The sequence below is a fragment of the Mus caroli genome, unplaced genomic scaffold, assembly GCF_978045245.1.
Source record: "Mus caroli unplaced genomic scaffold, Mus_caroli_1 scaffold_1, whole genome shotgun sequence".
NCBI lineage: Eukaryota > Metazoa > Chordata > Mammalia > Rodentia > Muridae > Mus > Mus caroli.
Window position 1 is genome coordinate 172,066,760 of NW_028227256.1, and position 14,913 is coordinate 172,081,672.

At 39.8% G+C, this 14,913-nt stretch overlaps 1 protein-coding gene across 1 annotated transcript in view; it reads left to right on the forward strand.

Annotated features, from left to right (window-relative positions):
• The window catches only part of Spta1 (spectrin alpha, erythrocytic 1), a 78,793-nt gene that overhangs the window by 46,408 nt on the left and 17,472 nt on the right, over positions 1–14,913 (forward strand). Inside the window, exons 36-39 of the mRNA XM_021155742.2 lie at positions 319–527; positions 2,149–2,269; positions 2,831–2,952; positions 3,994–4,126. Coding sequence (XP_021011401.1) covers positions 319–527; positions 2,149–2,269; positions 2,831–2,952; positions 3,994–4,126 — 585 coding nt within the window. The remainder of the gene's footprint in view (positions 1–318; positions 528–2,148; positions 2,270–2,830; positions 2,953–3,993; positions 4,127–14,913) is intronic.

Here is a 14,913-nt window from a genome sequence, read left to right on the forward strand (position 1 = left end):
GTGCTGTGAAGACAGTTGTGTGTAGGACAAAATATTATTCTAGTTGGTAAGAGCTGGCAAACACTAGAGAACATGGAAAGAGGGTGAGTTACTTACAAATAAATGTGATCTGGAGTAGTATAGGCATGGTGTCTATATTGATGATGCACCTCTTATGAAACCACATTTGTGTAAGACACTTAGTCATGTATATCAAAGTCAGATTCTTCAACAGCAATCTATTGAAACTAGTCAAGGAAGGAGACCCACTACAGACTCAAGTCTAAGGTCTATGTAACACCATATTCCTTCATTCACTAAACACACTGGATTTTCTAGGACCCTCTCAAAGATCTGAATGAGCTGGCTCAGGAGCTGATCTCCAGTGGGACTTTCAACATTGACCAGATAGAAGAGAAAATGAATGGTGTCAATGAGCGCTTTGAAAATGTCCAGAGCTTGGCAGCTGCACACCACGAGAAGCTGAAAGAGACTTATGCCTTGTTCCAGTTCTTCCAAGACCTGGATGATGAGGAAGCCTGGATAGAGTACGTATCACCAGCTCACTGGGTAATTCACCAAACAGATTCAGTGCATGCTGAAGTCAATTTGTAATTGATTTTTATGTTGATAATACTTTTAAACCTCTGCCTCTGCTGAACATATACATTGATTTCACTTTTCACCCTAAATGGATACAGACAGGAAACCAAGTGCAGCAGCAGATAGGAAGAAACAGTTTCAACCACATTCTGCGAATAAAATTCAATTACCATACATATTTTTTTTAAAGAAAAGAATAGTTTATTGAATTATATAGTACATGGAAAGCTGACTCTTTGCAACTAATGCAGAAGACCACAACATGGTCATTATTATTTTCTTTTTAATGATGATGTAATTTTTTATTTATGTACATATGAATATGTCAGTGTATATGTGTCCTTACATGTGAGTGCCTATGGAGGCCAGCAGAAAACATAGAGTCTCCAAGAGCTAGAGCTGCAGGTTTCTATTGAGCCTCCTGATACGAGTGTCAGGAATCAAACTGCAATCTTCTGCAAGAGAAGCAAGTGTTCGTAATCACAAATCCACCTCTCCAGCCCCCAGTCATAACTCTTTCTATACTTGTTGCATAATATGTGACTGTAGGCAGTCCCACCATCTGTCATAGTTTCAGTGCTGACCCCATCCTTTTAAATATGCCTGGGAAATTCTTAGCAAAGCAGGAGTTTTTGCCTGTTTCATAGTTACTTTGTTCCTTTTGTTTCTCAAATGCTGGTCTTCAGATTCTTTAGATAGCACATAAGTTAGAAGGAAGCATGTTTTATACGGTGTCAGATAGGACCTTTGAGTCGTCGTAAAATACCATAACCTTTCGGTGTTCAAAAACTTCATGTAGTTTGTAATGCGAAAGATCAAGTGCAAGACTTTGTACAAGCTAGAGCAGTTTTCTACCACTAAACTATATCCCCAGACATGACATCTATATTAATACACAAAATAATGAAACTCATAATTTTCATAGTGTTCAAAAAAGAAAACACTAATACATATTCTAGAGTACTAATGGGAAGACTGTTACTGCTATATACATGCTGGACATTGGCATGTTATCTTCATTTTGGTGACATAAATCAAGTTTTCTAACATTCTCTTCCACTGCTTACCTTTTGGTTGTCGATGCCTGGACCAGTAAAGGGTTTGTTGCTGTTATAGAACACCCTGACCTAAACAACTTGAGGAGCAAAGGATTTATTTCAGCTTACAATTCAACAGCACTCTTTTACTGAGAGAAGAAAGGGCAGGAACTGAAACAGATCAGAAACCTGGCTGTAGGGGCTGATGGCATAGACCATGTATGAGTACGGTTTACTGGCTTGTTCCTCATGGCCCATAGTGAACTCAGTTCTCCTACAACAATCAGCAATTAAGAAAATGCACCACAGACTTGCCCACAGGCCATTGTTTTGAAGACATTTTCTCAATTGAATTTCCCTCTTCCCAATAACTCTAGTTTGTATCAAGTTGATATAAAACTAGCCAGCACAGTCCCAGTGTTCATCAGAACTTCAGCTCTCACCATGCATTCACATAGAAGTCTATTATTCTAGTTTCATCTCAGATATATCTAACCTCTGATTTTCCCACTTTCGTCCTGGGTCCCAGGGAGAAGTTGTTACGAGTGAGCTCCCAGGACTATGGGAGGGATCTTCAGAGTGTTCAGAACTTATTGAAAAAACACAAACGCCTAGAGGGGGAGCTAGTGGCACACGAACCTGCTGTCCAGGTAGGTATTGAATGAATGCCAGACCTAAAGGAACATAAATCACCTTTAAGCAGTTTTCACACAATAGATAAATAAATACCATAAAACGCAAAAACAATGGTAAGAGATAGCTACTCTTCATACAGTTCATGGCACTTCTTCTCATGCATATTTTGTGCCCTCTGAATAGGAGGTTCCAGAGGGGAATCCCAACGTCTTTCCTAGAAGGATTAATTCTGACATTGATAGACAGTCATTGACAAATGATATGTGGGTTAAGATTGCTGGAAAAGATAACTCTGGATCTGATATGGCAGTGCTGTCCATGTGATCATGAGTAATCAATAGAGCAGAACAAAGGGGGTATCCTACTAGGTTTGGGGGATGTTTGTCAAAAGTATTTGGGAAAGCTTAGCATGGTAATTATTAGTATAGCTTTCTTTATATTCCCAGTCTCCAGGGACCACCTCAAGTCCCCAAAGCTTATGAATAACCTGGCATAAAGAAACACTTACATCCTTTGCCATAGGTTATGACTGACTGAGAGGATGAGATTGTGGAATGATATAATTTGTTCTTTAGAATGTGCTGGATACGGCAGAAAGCCTGAGAGACAAGGCTGCTGTAGGGAAAGAGGAGATCCAGGAGCGGCTGGCTCAGTTTGTCCAACACTGGGAAAAGCTCAAAGAGTTGGCGAAGACCCGGTGAGTTGGACAAGAGAAATCTCATTGGAGCTCCTGCATTTTGGAGCATTAGGCTTGATGTTCAGGGGAAAATGCTTCTGTGTCAGCTCATCATGGACTTCAGACCCTGACTGTCTTTTCTATTTCATTAACACCCCCTCAAAACCCAAGTTCTTCATGAACCTTTCTCCCAGTGGTCATAGGCTGGCTGTTCTTTCTAGGGACTAAGAAGAAATTTACTAGCACTGTAAAGGTGGCTCAGTAATTAAGAACACTTGATGCTCTTGCAAACAACCCAAGTTCAAGCCCAAGTGCTCAGATTGGGTGCCTGACAACCACCTCTAATTCTAGTTCTCGGGGACCAGTGCCATGTTCTGGCCTCCCCAGGCACCAGCATACACATGCAGGACATTTCTACTGTCTTAGTTTGGATTTCTAGGACTCTCATAAAACAAGACCAACATCAACTTGGAGTGGAAAGAGTTTATTTTAGCCTACATTACCACATCACAGTCCATTACTAAACAGGAACTCAAACAAAGCAGGAAACTAGAGGCAGGACCCAATGTAGAGTCCATGGAGGGATGCTGCTTACTAGCTGTCTCCCCATTGCTTACTCAGCCTACTTTCTTACAGCACCTTGGACCACCAGCCCAGAGGGGTGGCACTCAGGCACAGAAACACACCAACAAATTAAAAATAAATGTATATTTAAAGCAATTATTTCTTCTGGAATTGTAGTGCTTTCATCACATAAGAGGAGAGGTGGGGCTTGACATAGGCAGCCACTGCCTCACTACAGAGACTACACTCCTCAGGCTTTTGTTTGGGTGGGATTTCCTTCATTCCTCGAAGTTTCGATGGTATTTCATGATAAGCATTGAGGACACAAGTCTCTCCAGTATCACGGAAGATCAGCAACACTGACCAAGAGGCAAACAGAGTCCTGTCTTGCCAAGTTAAGCTGTGGCTGGCCTGAGAACCAGTGGTTTGCCAAGGTGGGATTATGCCACAACTTACCTGTTCATTTCTACTCTTGTTACGCTAACCGCTTCATTACAGAGGGGTGAATTTGGAGGAGTCTCTTGAGTACTTGCAGTTCATGGAGAATGCAGAGGAAGAGGAAGCATGGCTGGGGGAGAAGTATGCTCTGGCCAGTCGTGGGGATTCTGGAGACACACTGGCCGCTACTCAGGTAAAGGCAAGGCAGGATGGGTCAACTGTGTCATTGTTGTGGTTTTGATCTTTTCTTCAGAATGTGGCTGTTTTCATTCATTAAATTGGATCCTGTATCCTGGGTTAGAGAAATAGGGATGCTTCTATTCATTTTAAGTCTGAGAAAGCAAGATCAAGTCATAGCACTAGAAGTGAAAACAGAATTCGAGCTTAACCCATGAGCCGTCTGAATCAAAGACATTGTGGTGAAAGGCCTTTCCTCCCAGATCTGAGTCCTTACCTCATCCTCCCAAGTAGCTGAAACTACCATCTCATGACACTAGGCCTGAACCTTTTTTACATTTCTATTCGTTTTTCAAGAATGGCTTTGGCATTATGGTTCACATCTGTAATCCCAGCACTTGAAAGGCTGAGGCAGGATAATAATTATGAATTCAAGTCTGTCTTGGGCTCGACCGGCTGGTGTTTTGAAACAACAGCAACAACAAAATGAATATGGAACTATAGGTAGCAGAGTCACTGTTTTAAAACAACAGCAAAAGAATGAATGTGAAAGCATCTCCTGATGTTTGTAACTTTTGAAGAAGTTTTGTATTTCATCCAGCCTACTTTAGTCATTAATTCAGGCTGTTGTATGTGAAAATGTTCATTCTTTTTGTTCCTGAGCAGTTTTAAGGTAGGAGGGTACCTCAGCTTAACCACTCACCTTGCTTGTTTATACTTCATGTCTATTTTGAAAGGAGTTATTTTAAATACACTTGTACATTCTTTTGTTCACATGTAAGTGAATATTTCCCTGGGACCAATACTCAGGTTTTAGATTGCAGGACTATGGCGATGTTAGCACCTGTTTATTTTTGCAGTAACCATAAATTAAGCTCAGCTGTTTTCTAGCAGGTTAATCATTTAACACTCTTAGCACAATAAAAGAATACATGCACAAGATATTATTGATGATGTTAGAAACAATGTATATTGAAACTCGTATGTCCCTAGTTTGGTAGAAGCTTTAATGGATTGTCATCAGCAGATCCTTTTCCTAGTCCCTGCTAACTTCCATCCTACTCTGTGAACTTTCACCTTCAAATTAAGTCATACAAAATGTCTTTAAATAACTGGATTGTCTTGGCACAATGCCTCAAAGTTTATCTTCTGTCATTAAATATTATAAATATTTCTCTTTCATAATTTTACCCGGCTGAAATATTTCATCTAATATATATGTAAAGGGGCACGCTACACTCTCTTCTCTATCTGCCTACAGTCACCCAAGTAGTTTTCATACCTTTAGTGTTAAGATGAGCTCTGCACTAGACATAGGACTGCCAGTGTCTTGCCAGAACCATGATGATATGCAGTAATTGCACTTCTGGTTCATATAGAAGTAGTATTTAAAATATGTAGAGTAATCTCAATAACCTTGCTCATAACAGTTTGGTTTGCTACATTTACTTTCAGCCAACCGCATATCATGGCTCCAATTTCTCCAGAGCCTTGGAGATATGCATTGCCTTTTGCTTTTGTCAATCACCACCCTTCAAGGAACAAGCCCCATTGTGCTCTACTTTCCATTTCCTCCTCATCAGTCACCATGAAGAGATATATCATACACCAGTGAGCTGTGCACATCTTCACTGAAGATGTTTTACTCAGACCATTATCCTATTTCTAAATCAAGCCTTTGGGCATTCTCTTAAAATGTTTATAACATTTATTCCTCTACTTATTTCATTAGTGAGTTAAATCAGTTTCCTGAATATTTTGGAAATTATATCAGACAAGTGAATTGAGTATTTACCATTCTTCAGGTGACACTGAGCTCTGCTGATTGTTCCCTTGGCTGTCCAGAGTTTTAGAATTTGATGTGGTCCCACTTCTCTAGTTGGGGTTCCTGTTGTCTGTGCTTTTATTGTAAAACTCTTGGAACTATTGCCAAGACAAGTGTCTCAAAATTTTTCCTGTATGGTTCTCTAGAGTGAAGGGAATAATTTCCACTATTATATTTAAGTCTTTAATCTACTTGACATGATTTTATTAAATACTGTTTGAGATAATGAACTGATATAGTTCTTCTGCAAGGGTAGATACATGACTTTTGGTACCATTTGTTGAGGAGACTGTGATGTATTTTTTACAATATTACAGACCATTTGACTACAAGCATATGGTTTTATTTCGGAATATCTATTCTGTTGTATGTATTTTTGTCTTTCTTTATGTTAGTATGATATCATTCTTATTACTATAGCTTTATGACATGCTTTTGAAATTATGAAGTGTAATCTCCAGTTTTGTTCTCCTTGTTAGCCATGATTTGGCTATTCATGGTACTTCCTGGTTCCACCTAATTATTAGAATTAATTTTCCTATTCCTGTAAAATTTGTCATAAGAATTTTGATAAGAATCATTAGATCCTTTCATATAGTATAGATATTTAACAAGTTTCATTCTTCCAATCCAAAAGAAAGGGAAGCTGATTGATTTACTTGTTTGTAGTTGCATTAGTGTTTTCTAAATTTCTGTGTAAATCTTTTCAATTTCCTTAACTTTATAACTAACAATTTCATTGTTTTTTATGAGATAGGACAGTTTTACTAATTTATTTTTCATATAGCTTATTATTAATATATAAAAATGTAGTGTTTTCATGTGTTGCATTCTATTCTGAATTTTGTTGATTTCTTGATTTCTATGAAATCTAAAGTTTTTTTTTTTCTTTTTTTTTTTTATTTTATTTTTTTTCCTTTTTTTTTTATTACATATTTTCCTCAATTACATTTCCAATACTATCCCAAAAGTCCCCCATAGCGCCCCCCACTTCCCTACCCACCCATTCCCATTCTTTTGGCCCTGGTATTCCCCTATATTGGGGCATATAAAGTTTGCAAGTCCAATGGGCCTCTCTTTCCATTGATGGCCGAATAGGCCATCTTTCGATACATATGCAGCTAGAGACAAGAGCTCCAGGGTTCTGGTTAGTACATCATGTTGTTCCAACAATAGGGTTGCAGATCCCTTTAGCTCCTTGGGTACTTTCTCTAGCTTCTCCATTGGGAGCCCTGTGATACATCCAATAGCTGACTGTGAACATCCACTCCTGTGTTTGCTAGGCCCCGGCATCATCTCACAAGAGACAGCTATATTTGGGTCCTTTCAGCAAAATCTTGCTAGTGTATGCAATGGTGTCAGCGTTTAGAAGCTGATTATGGGACGGATCCCTGGATACAGCAGTCTCTAGATGGTCCATCCTTTCATCACAGCTACGAACTTTGTCTCTGTAACTCCTTCCCTGGGTGTTTTGTTCCCAATTCTAAGAAGGTGCACAGTGTCCACACTTTGGTCTTCATTCTTCTTGAGTTTCATGCGTTTATCAAATTGTATCTTATATCTTGGGTATCCTAAGTTTTGGGCTAATATCCACTTATCAATGAATACATATTGTGTGAGTTCTTTTGTGATTGTGTTACTTCACTCAAGATGATGCCCTCCAGGTCCATCCATTTGGCTAGGAATTTCATAAATTCATTCTTTTTAATAGCTGAGTAGTACTCCATTGTGTAAATGTACCATAATTTCTGTATCCATTCCTCTGTTGAGGGACATCTGGGTTCTTTCCAGCTTCTGGCTATTATAAATAGGGCTGCTATGAACATAGTGGAGCATGTGTCCTTTTTACCGGTTGGGACATCTTCTGGATATATGCCCAGGAGAGGTATTGCTGGATCCTCCGGTAGTACTATGTCCAATTTTCTGAGGAACCGCCAGACTGATTTCCAGAGTGGTTGTACAAGCTTGCAATCCCACCAACAATGGAGGAGTGTTCCTCTTTCTCCACATCCTCGCCAGCATCTGCTGTCACCTGAATTTTTGATCTTAGCCATTCTGACTGGTGTGAGGTGGAATCTCAGGGTTGTTTTGAGTTGCATTTCCCTGATGATTAAGGATGTTGAACATTTTTTCAGGTGCTTCTCTGCCATTCGGTATTCCTCAGGTGAGAATTCTTTGTTCAGTTCTGAGCCCCATTTTTTAATGGGGTTATTTGACTTTCTGGAGTCCACCTTCTTGAGTTCTTTATATATATTGGATATTAGTCCCTTATCTGATTTAGGATAGGTGAAGATCCTTTCCCAATCTGTTGGTGGTTTTTTTGTCTTATTGATGGTGTCTTTAGCCTTGAAGAAGCTTTGTAGTTTCATGAGGTCCCACTTGTCAATTCTCGATCTTACAGCACAAGCCATTACTGTTCTATTCAGGAATTTTTCCCCTGTGCCCATATCTTCAAGGCTTTTCCCCACTTTCTCCTCTATAAGTTTCAGTGTCTCTGGTTTTATGTGAAGTTCCTTGATCCACTTAGACTTGACCTTAGTACAAGGAGATAGGAATGGATCGATTCGCATTCTTCTACATGTTAACAACCAGTTGTACCAGCACCATTTGTTGAAAATGCTGTCTTTCTTCCACTGGATGTTTTTAGCTCCCTTGTCGAAGATCAAGTGACCATAGGTGTGTGGGTTCATTTCTGGGTCTTCAATTCTATTCCATTGGTCTATTTGTCTGTCACTATACCAGTACCATGCAGTTTTTATCACAATTGCTCTGTAGTAGAGCTTTAGGTCCGGCATGGTGATTCCACCAGAGGTTCTTTTATCCTTGAGAAGAGTTTTTGCTATCCTAGGTTTTTTGTTATTCCAGATGAATTTGCAGATTGCACTTTCTAATTCGTTGAAGAATTGATTTGGAATTTTGATGGGGATTGCATTGAATCTGTAGATTGCTTTTGGCAAGATAGCCATTTTTACAATGTTGATCCTGCCAATCCATGAGCATGGGAGATCTTTCCATCTTCTGAGATCTTCTATAATTTCTTTCTTCAGAGACTTGAAGTTTTTATTATACAGATCTTTCACTTCCTTAGTTAGAGTCACGCCAAGATATTTTATATTATTTGTGACTATTGAGAAGGGTGTTGTTTCCCTAATTTCTTTCTCAGCCTGTTTATTCTTTGTGTAGAGAAAGGCCATTGATTTGTTTGAGTTAATTTTATATCCAGCTACTTCACCGAAGCTGTTTATCAGGCTTAGGAGTTCTCTGGTGGAATTTTTAGGGTCCCTTATATATACTATCATATCATCTGCAAAAAGTGATATTTTGACTTCATCTTTTCCAATTTGTATCCCTTTGATCTCCTTTTGTTGTCGAATTGCTCTGGCTAGGACTTCAAGTACAATGTTGAATAGGTATGGAGAAAGTGGACAGCCTTGTCTAGTCCCTGATTTTAGAGGGATTGCTTCAAGCTTCTGACCATTTACTTTGATGTTGGCTACTGGTTTGCTGTAGATTGCTTTTATCATGTTTAGGTATGGGCCTTGAATTCCTGATCTTTCCAAGACTTTTATCATGAATGGGTGTTGGATCTTGTCAAATGCTTTTTCCGCATCTAACGAGATGACCATGTGGTTTTTGTCTTTGAGTTTGTTTATATACTGGATTACGTTGATGGATTTCCGTATATTGAACCATCCCTGCATCCCTGGGATGAAACCTACTTGGTCAGGATGGATGATTGTTTTGATGTGTTCTTGGATTCGGTTAGCAAGAACTTTATTGAGGATTTTTGCATCAATATTCATAAGGGATATTGGTCTGTAGTTTTCTATCTTTGTTGGGTCTTTTTGTGGTTTAGGTATCAGAGTAATTGTGGCTTCATAGAATGAGTTGGGTAGAGTACCTTCTGTTTCTATTTTGTGGAATAGTTTGTGAAGAACTGGGATTAGATCTTCTTTGAAGGTCTGATAGAACTCTGCACTAAACCCATCTGGTCCTGGGCTTTTTTTAGTTGGGAGACTATTAATGACTGCTTCTATTTCTTTGGGGGATATAGGGCTGTTTAGATCATTAACCTGATCTTGATTCAACTTTGGTAACTGGTATCTGTCTAGGAACTTCTCCATTTCATCCAGGTTCTCCAGTTTTGTTGAGTATAGCCTTTGGTAGAAGGATCTGATGGTGTTTTGGATGTCTTCAGGATCTGTTGTTATGTCTCCTTTTTCATTTCTGATTTTGTTAATTAGGATGCTTTCCCTGTGCCCTCTAGTGAGTCTGGCTAAGGGTTTATCTATCTTGTTGATTTTCTCAAAGAACCAGCTCCTTGATTGGTTGATTCTTTGAATAGTTTTTCTTGTTTCCACTTGGTTGATTTCACCCCTGAGTTTGATTATTTCCTGCCGTCTACTCCTCTTGGGTGAATTTGCTTCCTTTTGTTCTAGTGCTTTTAGGTGTGTTGTCAAGCTGCTAATGTGTGCTCTCTCTAGTTTCCTTTTGGAGGCACTCAGAGCTATGAGTTTTCCTCTTAGAAATGCTTTCATTGCGTCCCATAAGTTTGGGTATGTTGTGGCTTCATTTTCATTGAACTCTAAAAAGTCCTTAATTTCTTTCTTTATTCCTTCCTTGACCAAGGTATCATTGAGAAGAGTGTTGTTCAGTTTCCACGTGAAGGTTGGCTTTCTATTATTTATTCTGTTATTGAAGATCAGCCTTAGTCCATGGTGATCTGATAGGATGCATGGGACAATTTCAATATTTTTATATCTGTTGAGGCCTGCTTTGTGACCAATTATGTGGTCAATTTTGGAGAAGGTACCATGAGGTGCTGAGAAGAAGGTATATCCTTTTGTTTTAGGATAGAATGTTCTGTAGATATCTGCCAGATCCATTTGATTCATAATTTCTCTTAGTTTCACTGTGTCCCTGTTTAGTTTCTGTTTCCATGATCTGTCCATTGGTGAAAGTGGTGTGTTGAAGTCTCCCACTATTATTGTATGAGGTGCAATGTGTGCTTTGAGCTTTACTAAAGTTTCTTTAATGAATGTGGCTGCCTTTGTATTTGGAGCATAGATATTCAGGATTGATAGTTCCTCTTGGAGGATTTTACCTTTGATGAGTATGAAGTGTCCCTCCCTGTCTTTTTTAATGACTTTGGGTTGGAAGTCAATCTTATCAGATATTAGAATGGCTACTCCAGCTTGTTTCTTCATGCCATTTGCTTGGAAAATTGTTTTCCAGCCTTTCATTCTGAGGTAGTGTCTATCCTTTTCTCTGAGATGAGTTTCCTGTAAGCAGCAAAATGTTGGGTCTTGTTTGTGTAGCCAGTTTGTTAGTCTATGTCTTTTTATCGGGGAGTTGAGTCCATTGATATTAAGAGATATTAAGGAAAAGTAATTGTTGTTTCCTGTTATTTTTGTTGTTAAAGTTGGCATTTTGTTCTTGTGGCTGTCTTCTTTTAGGTTTGTTGAGGGATTACCTTCTTGTTGTTTCTAGGGCGTGGTTCCTGTCCTTGTATTGGTTTTTTTCTGTTATTATCCTTTGAAGGGCTGGATTCGTGGAGAGATAATGTGTGAATTTGGTTTTGTCGTGGAATACTTTGGTTTCTCCATCTATGTTAATTGAGAGTTTGGCTGGGTATAGTAGCCTGGGCTGGAATTTGTGTTTTTTTAGTGTCTGTATAACATCCGTCCAGGATCTTCTGGCTTTCATAGTCTCTGGTGAAAAATCTGGTGTAATTCTGATAGGCTTGCCTTTATATGTTACTTGGCCTTTTTCTCTTACTGCTTTTAGTATTCTATCTTTATTTAGAGCATTTGTTGCTCTGATTATTATGTGTCGGGAGGTATTTCTTTTCTGGTCCAGTCTATTTGGAGTTCTGTAGGCTTCTTGTATGTTCATGGGCATCTCTTTCTTTAGATTTGGGAAGTTTTCTTCTATAATTTTGTTGAAGATGTTTGCTGGTCCTTTGAGTTGAAAATCTTCATTCTCATCCACTCCTATTATCCGTAGGTTTGGTCTTCTCATTGCGTCCTGTATTTCTTGGATGTTTTGAGTTAGGATCTTTTTGCATTTTACATTTTCCTTGATTGTTGTGCCGATGTTCTCTATGGAATCTTCTGCACCTGAGATTCTCTCTTCCATCTCTTGTATTCTGTTGCTGATGCTCGTATCTATGGTTCCAGATTTCTTTCCTAGGGTTTCTATCTCCAGTGTTGCCTCATTTTGGGTTTTCTTTATTGTGTCTACTTCCCTTTTTAGGTCTAGTATGGTTTTGTTCATTTCCATCATCTGTTTGGATGTGTTTTCCTGTTTTTCTGTAAGGACTTCTACCTGTTTGATTATGTTATCGTGTTTTTCTTTAAGGATTTGTAACTCTTTAGCAGTGTTCTCCTGAAATTCTTTAAGGGATTTTTGTGCTTCCTCTTTATTGTCTTCTGCCTGTTTAGCAGTGTTCTCCTGCGTTTCTTTAAGTGTGTTATTAACGTCCTTCTTGAAGTCCTCTATCATCATCAGGAGATATGCTTTTAAATCCGTGTCTAACTTTTCCGGTGTGTTGGGGTGCCCTGGACTGGGCGAAGTGGGGGTGCTGGGTTCTGATGATGGTGGGTGGTCTTGGTTTCTGTTAGTAAGATTATTACGTTTACCTTTCGCCATCTGGTAATCTCTGGGGTTAGTTGTTATCGTTGTCACTGTTTAAAGATTGGAGCAGAAGCTGTGTTCCACTCACCAGCAGTCTCTAAATCCTGCGGCGGGGGTCGTGGGTAGCTGATGGTACCCCGGTGCTGGTCCAGCCGGAAGAGGCCTGTGGTCCTACTCAGGCCGTTTTTCTGCTTCCCTAACTAATGCAGTCTCTGGTCCAGCGTGCAATTGGATTGGAGCAGAAGCTGTGTTCCACTCTCCAGAAGTCTTAAGATCCTGTGGTGGGTGTTGTGGGTAGCTGGTGAGTGTCAGCCGACCCTGCGCCCCAGCTGCCCAGGTGCTTTTCTGACCGGAAGAGGGTTGTGGCCCTATGTAGGCTGGGTTTCTCTCTCCCCAACCAGTGCAGTCTCAGGTCCCGCGTGATTGGACTGGAGCAGAAGCTGTGTTCCACTCACCAGCAGTCCCAAAATCCTGCGGCGGGGGTCGTGGGTAGCTGGCGGGTGTCAGGCAACCCTGCGCTCCCGCTACCCCGGCGCTGAGATGAGGCCTGTGGCCCTACTCAGGCCGGTTTCTGCTTCCCTAACTAATGCAGTCTCAGGTCCCGCGCAATTGGATTGGAGCAGAAGCTGTGTTCCACTCACCAGCAGTCCCAAAATCCTGCGGCGGGGGTCGTGGGTAGCTGGCGGGTGTCAGGCAACCCTGGGCGCTCCTGCTACCCGGCACTGATCAGGCTGGATGAGGCCTGTGGCCCTACTCAGGCCGGTTTCTGCTTCCCTCCACTTTTTGTTTTTTAAGAACCTCACTGAATGTGGAGCAGTCAAGCTGGTGCCTCCTAAAGTTTTTAACATGTTATAACATTTGATTTTCAAACAGAGACTATTTTGCTTGTTCCCTTCTTATTTAGACCATCTTTTTCTTTTTGTTACTTAGTTTTATTGGCTGCGACTCCCATAATTATGTTTGAACAAAAGTACCACAAGTACACATTTTTATCTTGTCCCTTCTCTTAAAGGGAAGATTTAAAAATATATATATTTGATACATTACCTGTGTAGTTTTTATATGCGGAATCTATTATGTTGAGGTAGGGTCTTGTTTCTTGTTTGTCAAGAATTTTTATAATGAAAAATTGCTGAATTTTGCCAAATGCCTTTTCTGCAGTGGTTACGATCTGATGTGTTTTTTCTTTTCCTTTGTCCATGCACATATCACATTTGCTAATCTGTTATGCTGATCCATATTGGCATCTGATGAGTAAAATCCACTTACCCTCCTGTAAATACTCTTTCATTGTCCCACAGGGGAAATTTGCAGGCATGTTGAAGAAGACTACAACCTTTACTTTATCAAAAACATTAGCCTATAACTTCCTTTTATTTTTATAGTATCTTCATCTGACTCTGATAGCTGTAATGCTCCTCATTTTGTGTGTGTGTGTGTGTGTGTGTGTGTGTGTGTGTGTGTGTGTGTGTGTGGTTTTTCGAGACAGGGTTTCTCTGTATAGTCCTGGCTGTCCTGGAGCTCACTTTGTAGACCAGGCTGGCCTCGAACTCAGAAATCCGCCTGCCTCTGCCTCCGGAGTGCTGGGATTAAAGGCGTGCGCCACCACGCCCGGCTCATGGTTTCGATCCATCGACCTCTGGGTTATGGGCCCAGCACGCTTCAGCTGCGCCACTCTGCTTCGCTCCTCTCTTAAAAGATATTGGGAAATGCCCTCTTTTCTTAAATTGTTAAGCAGTTTGGTAAGTGTTAGCATTATATATTTAAATATTTGGTTGAATTAGTCAATGAAGCCATCAGGTCCAGGATTTAATGTGTTGAAACTTTCTGGTTTTTATCTACTGATCATCGTTTGTGTTTCTTAATGACTTACTCCTGTTAAGTTTACATTTCTAGGAATACATCTATGTATTCAATGTTGTACATTTTATTATTATCTAATTGTTCGCAGTCATTTCTGGGGATCCTCTCTCTCTCTCTCTCTCTCTCTCTCTCTCTCTCTCTCTCTCTCTCTCTCTCAGCAGTTATATTTTAGTTTCTACATGGTATACACACACAATCCAAAGTTAACTAAAGCATTCAGTCTTACAACATAAATTACCTTTCAAATTTCCATTACAATTTTTTCCAAAGAACAATATAAAAGCCACAATGTATCCCATGGTATTTGGAAAGGAATGAGCATCTATTCTGATCTCATCTCCTATGTTAAAATTTATTTCCAAATGAGGCTGTAGAAAAGGCATAGACATTCTGTTGGTTCATTTACCTTGAGTTACTATGCTATATAGGAAGAATAAGTATTAGTATATGATAAGAGGGAGAGAGTGTTAGCAATGGTA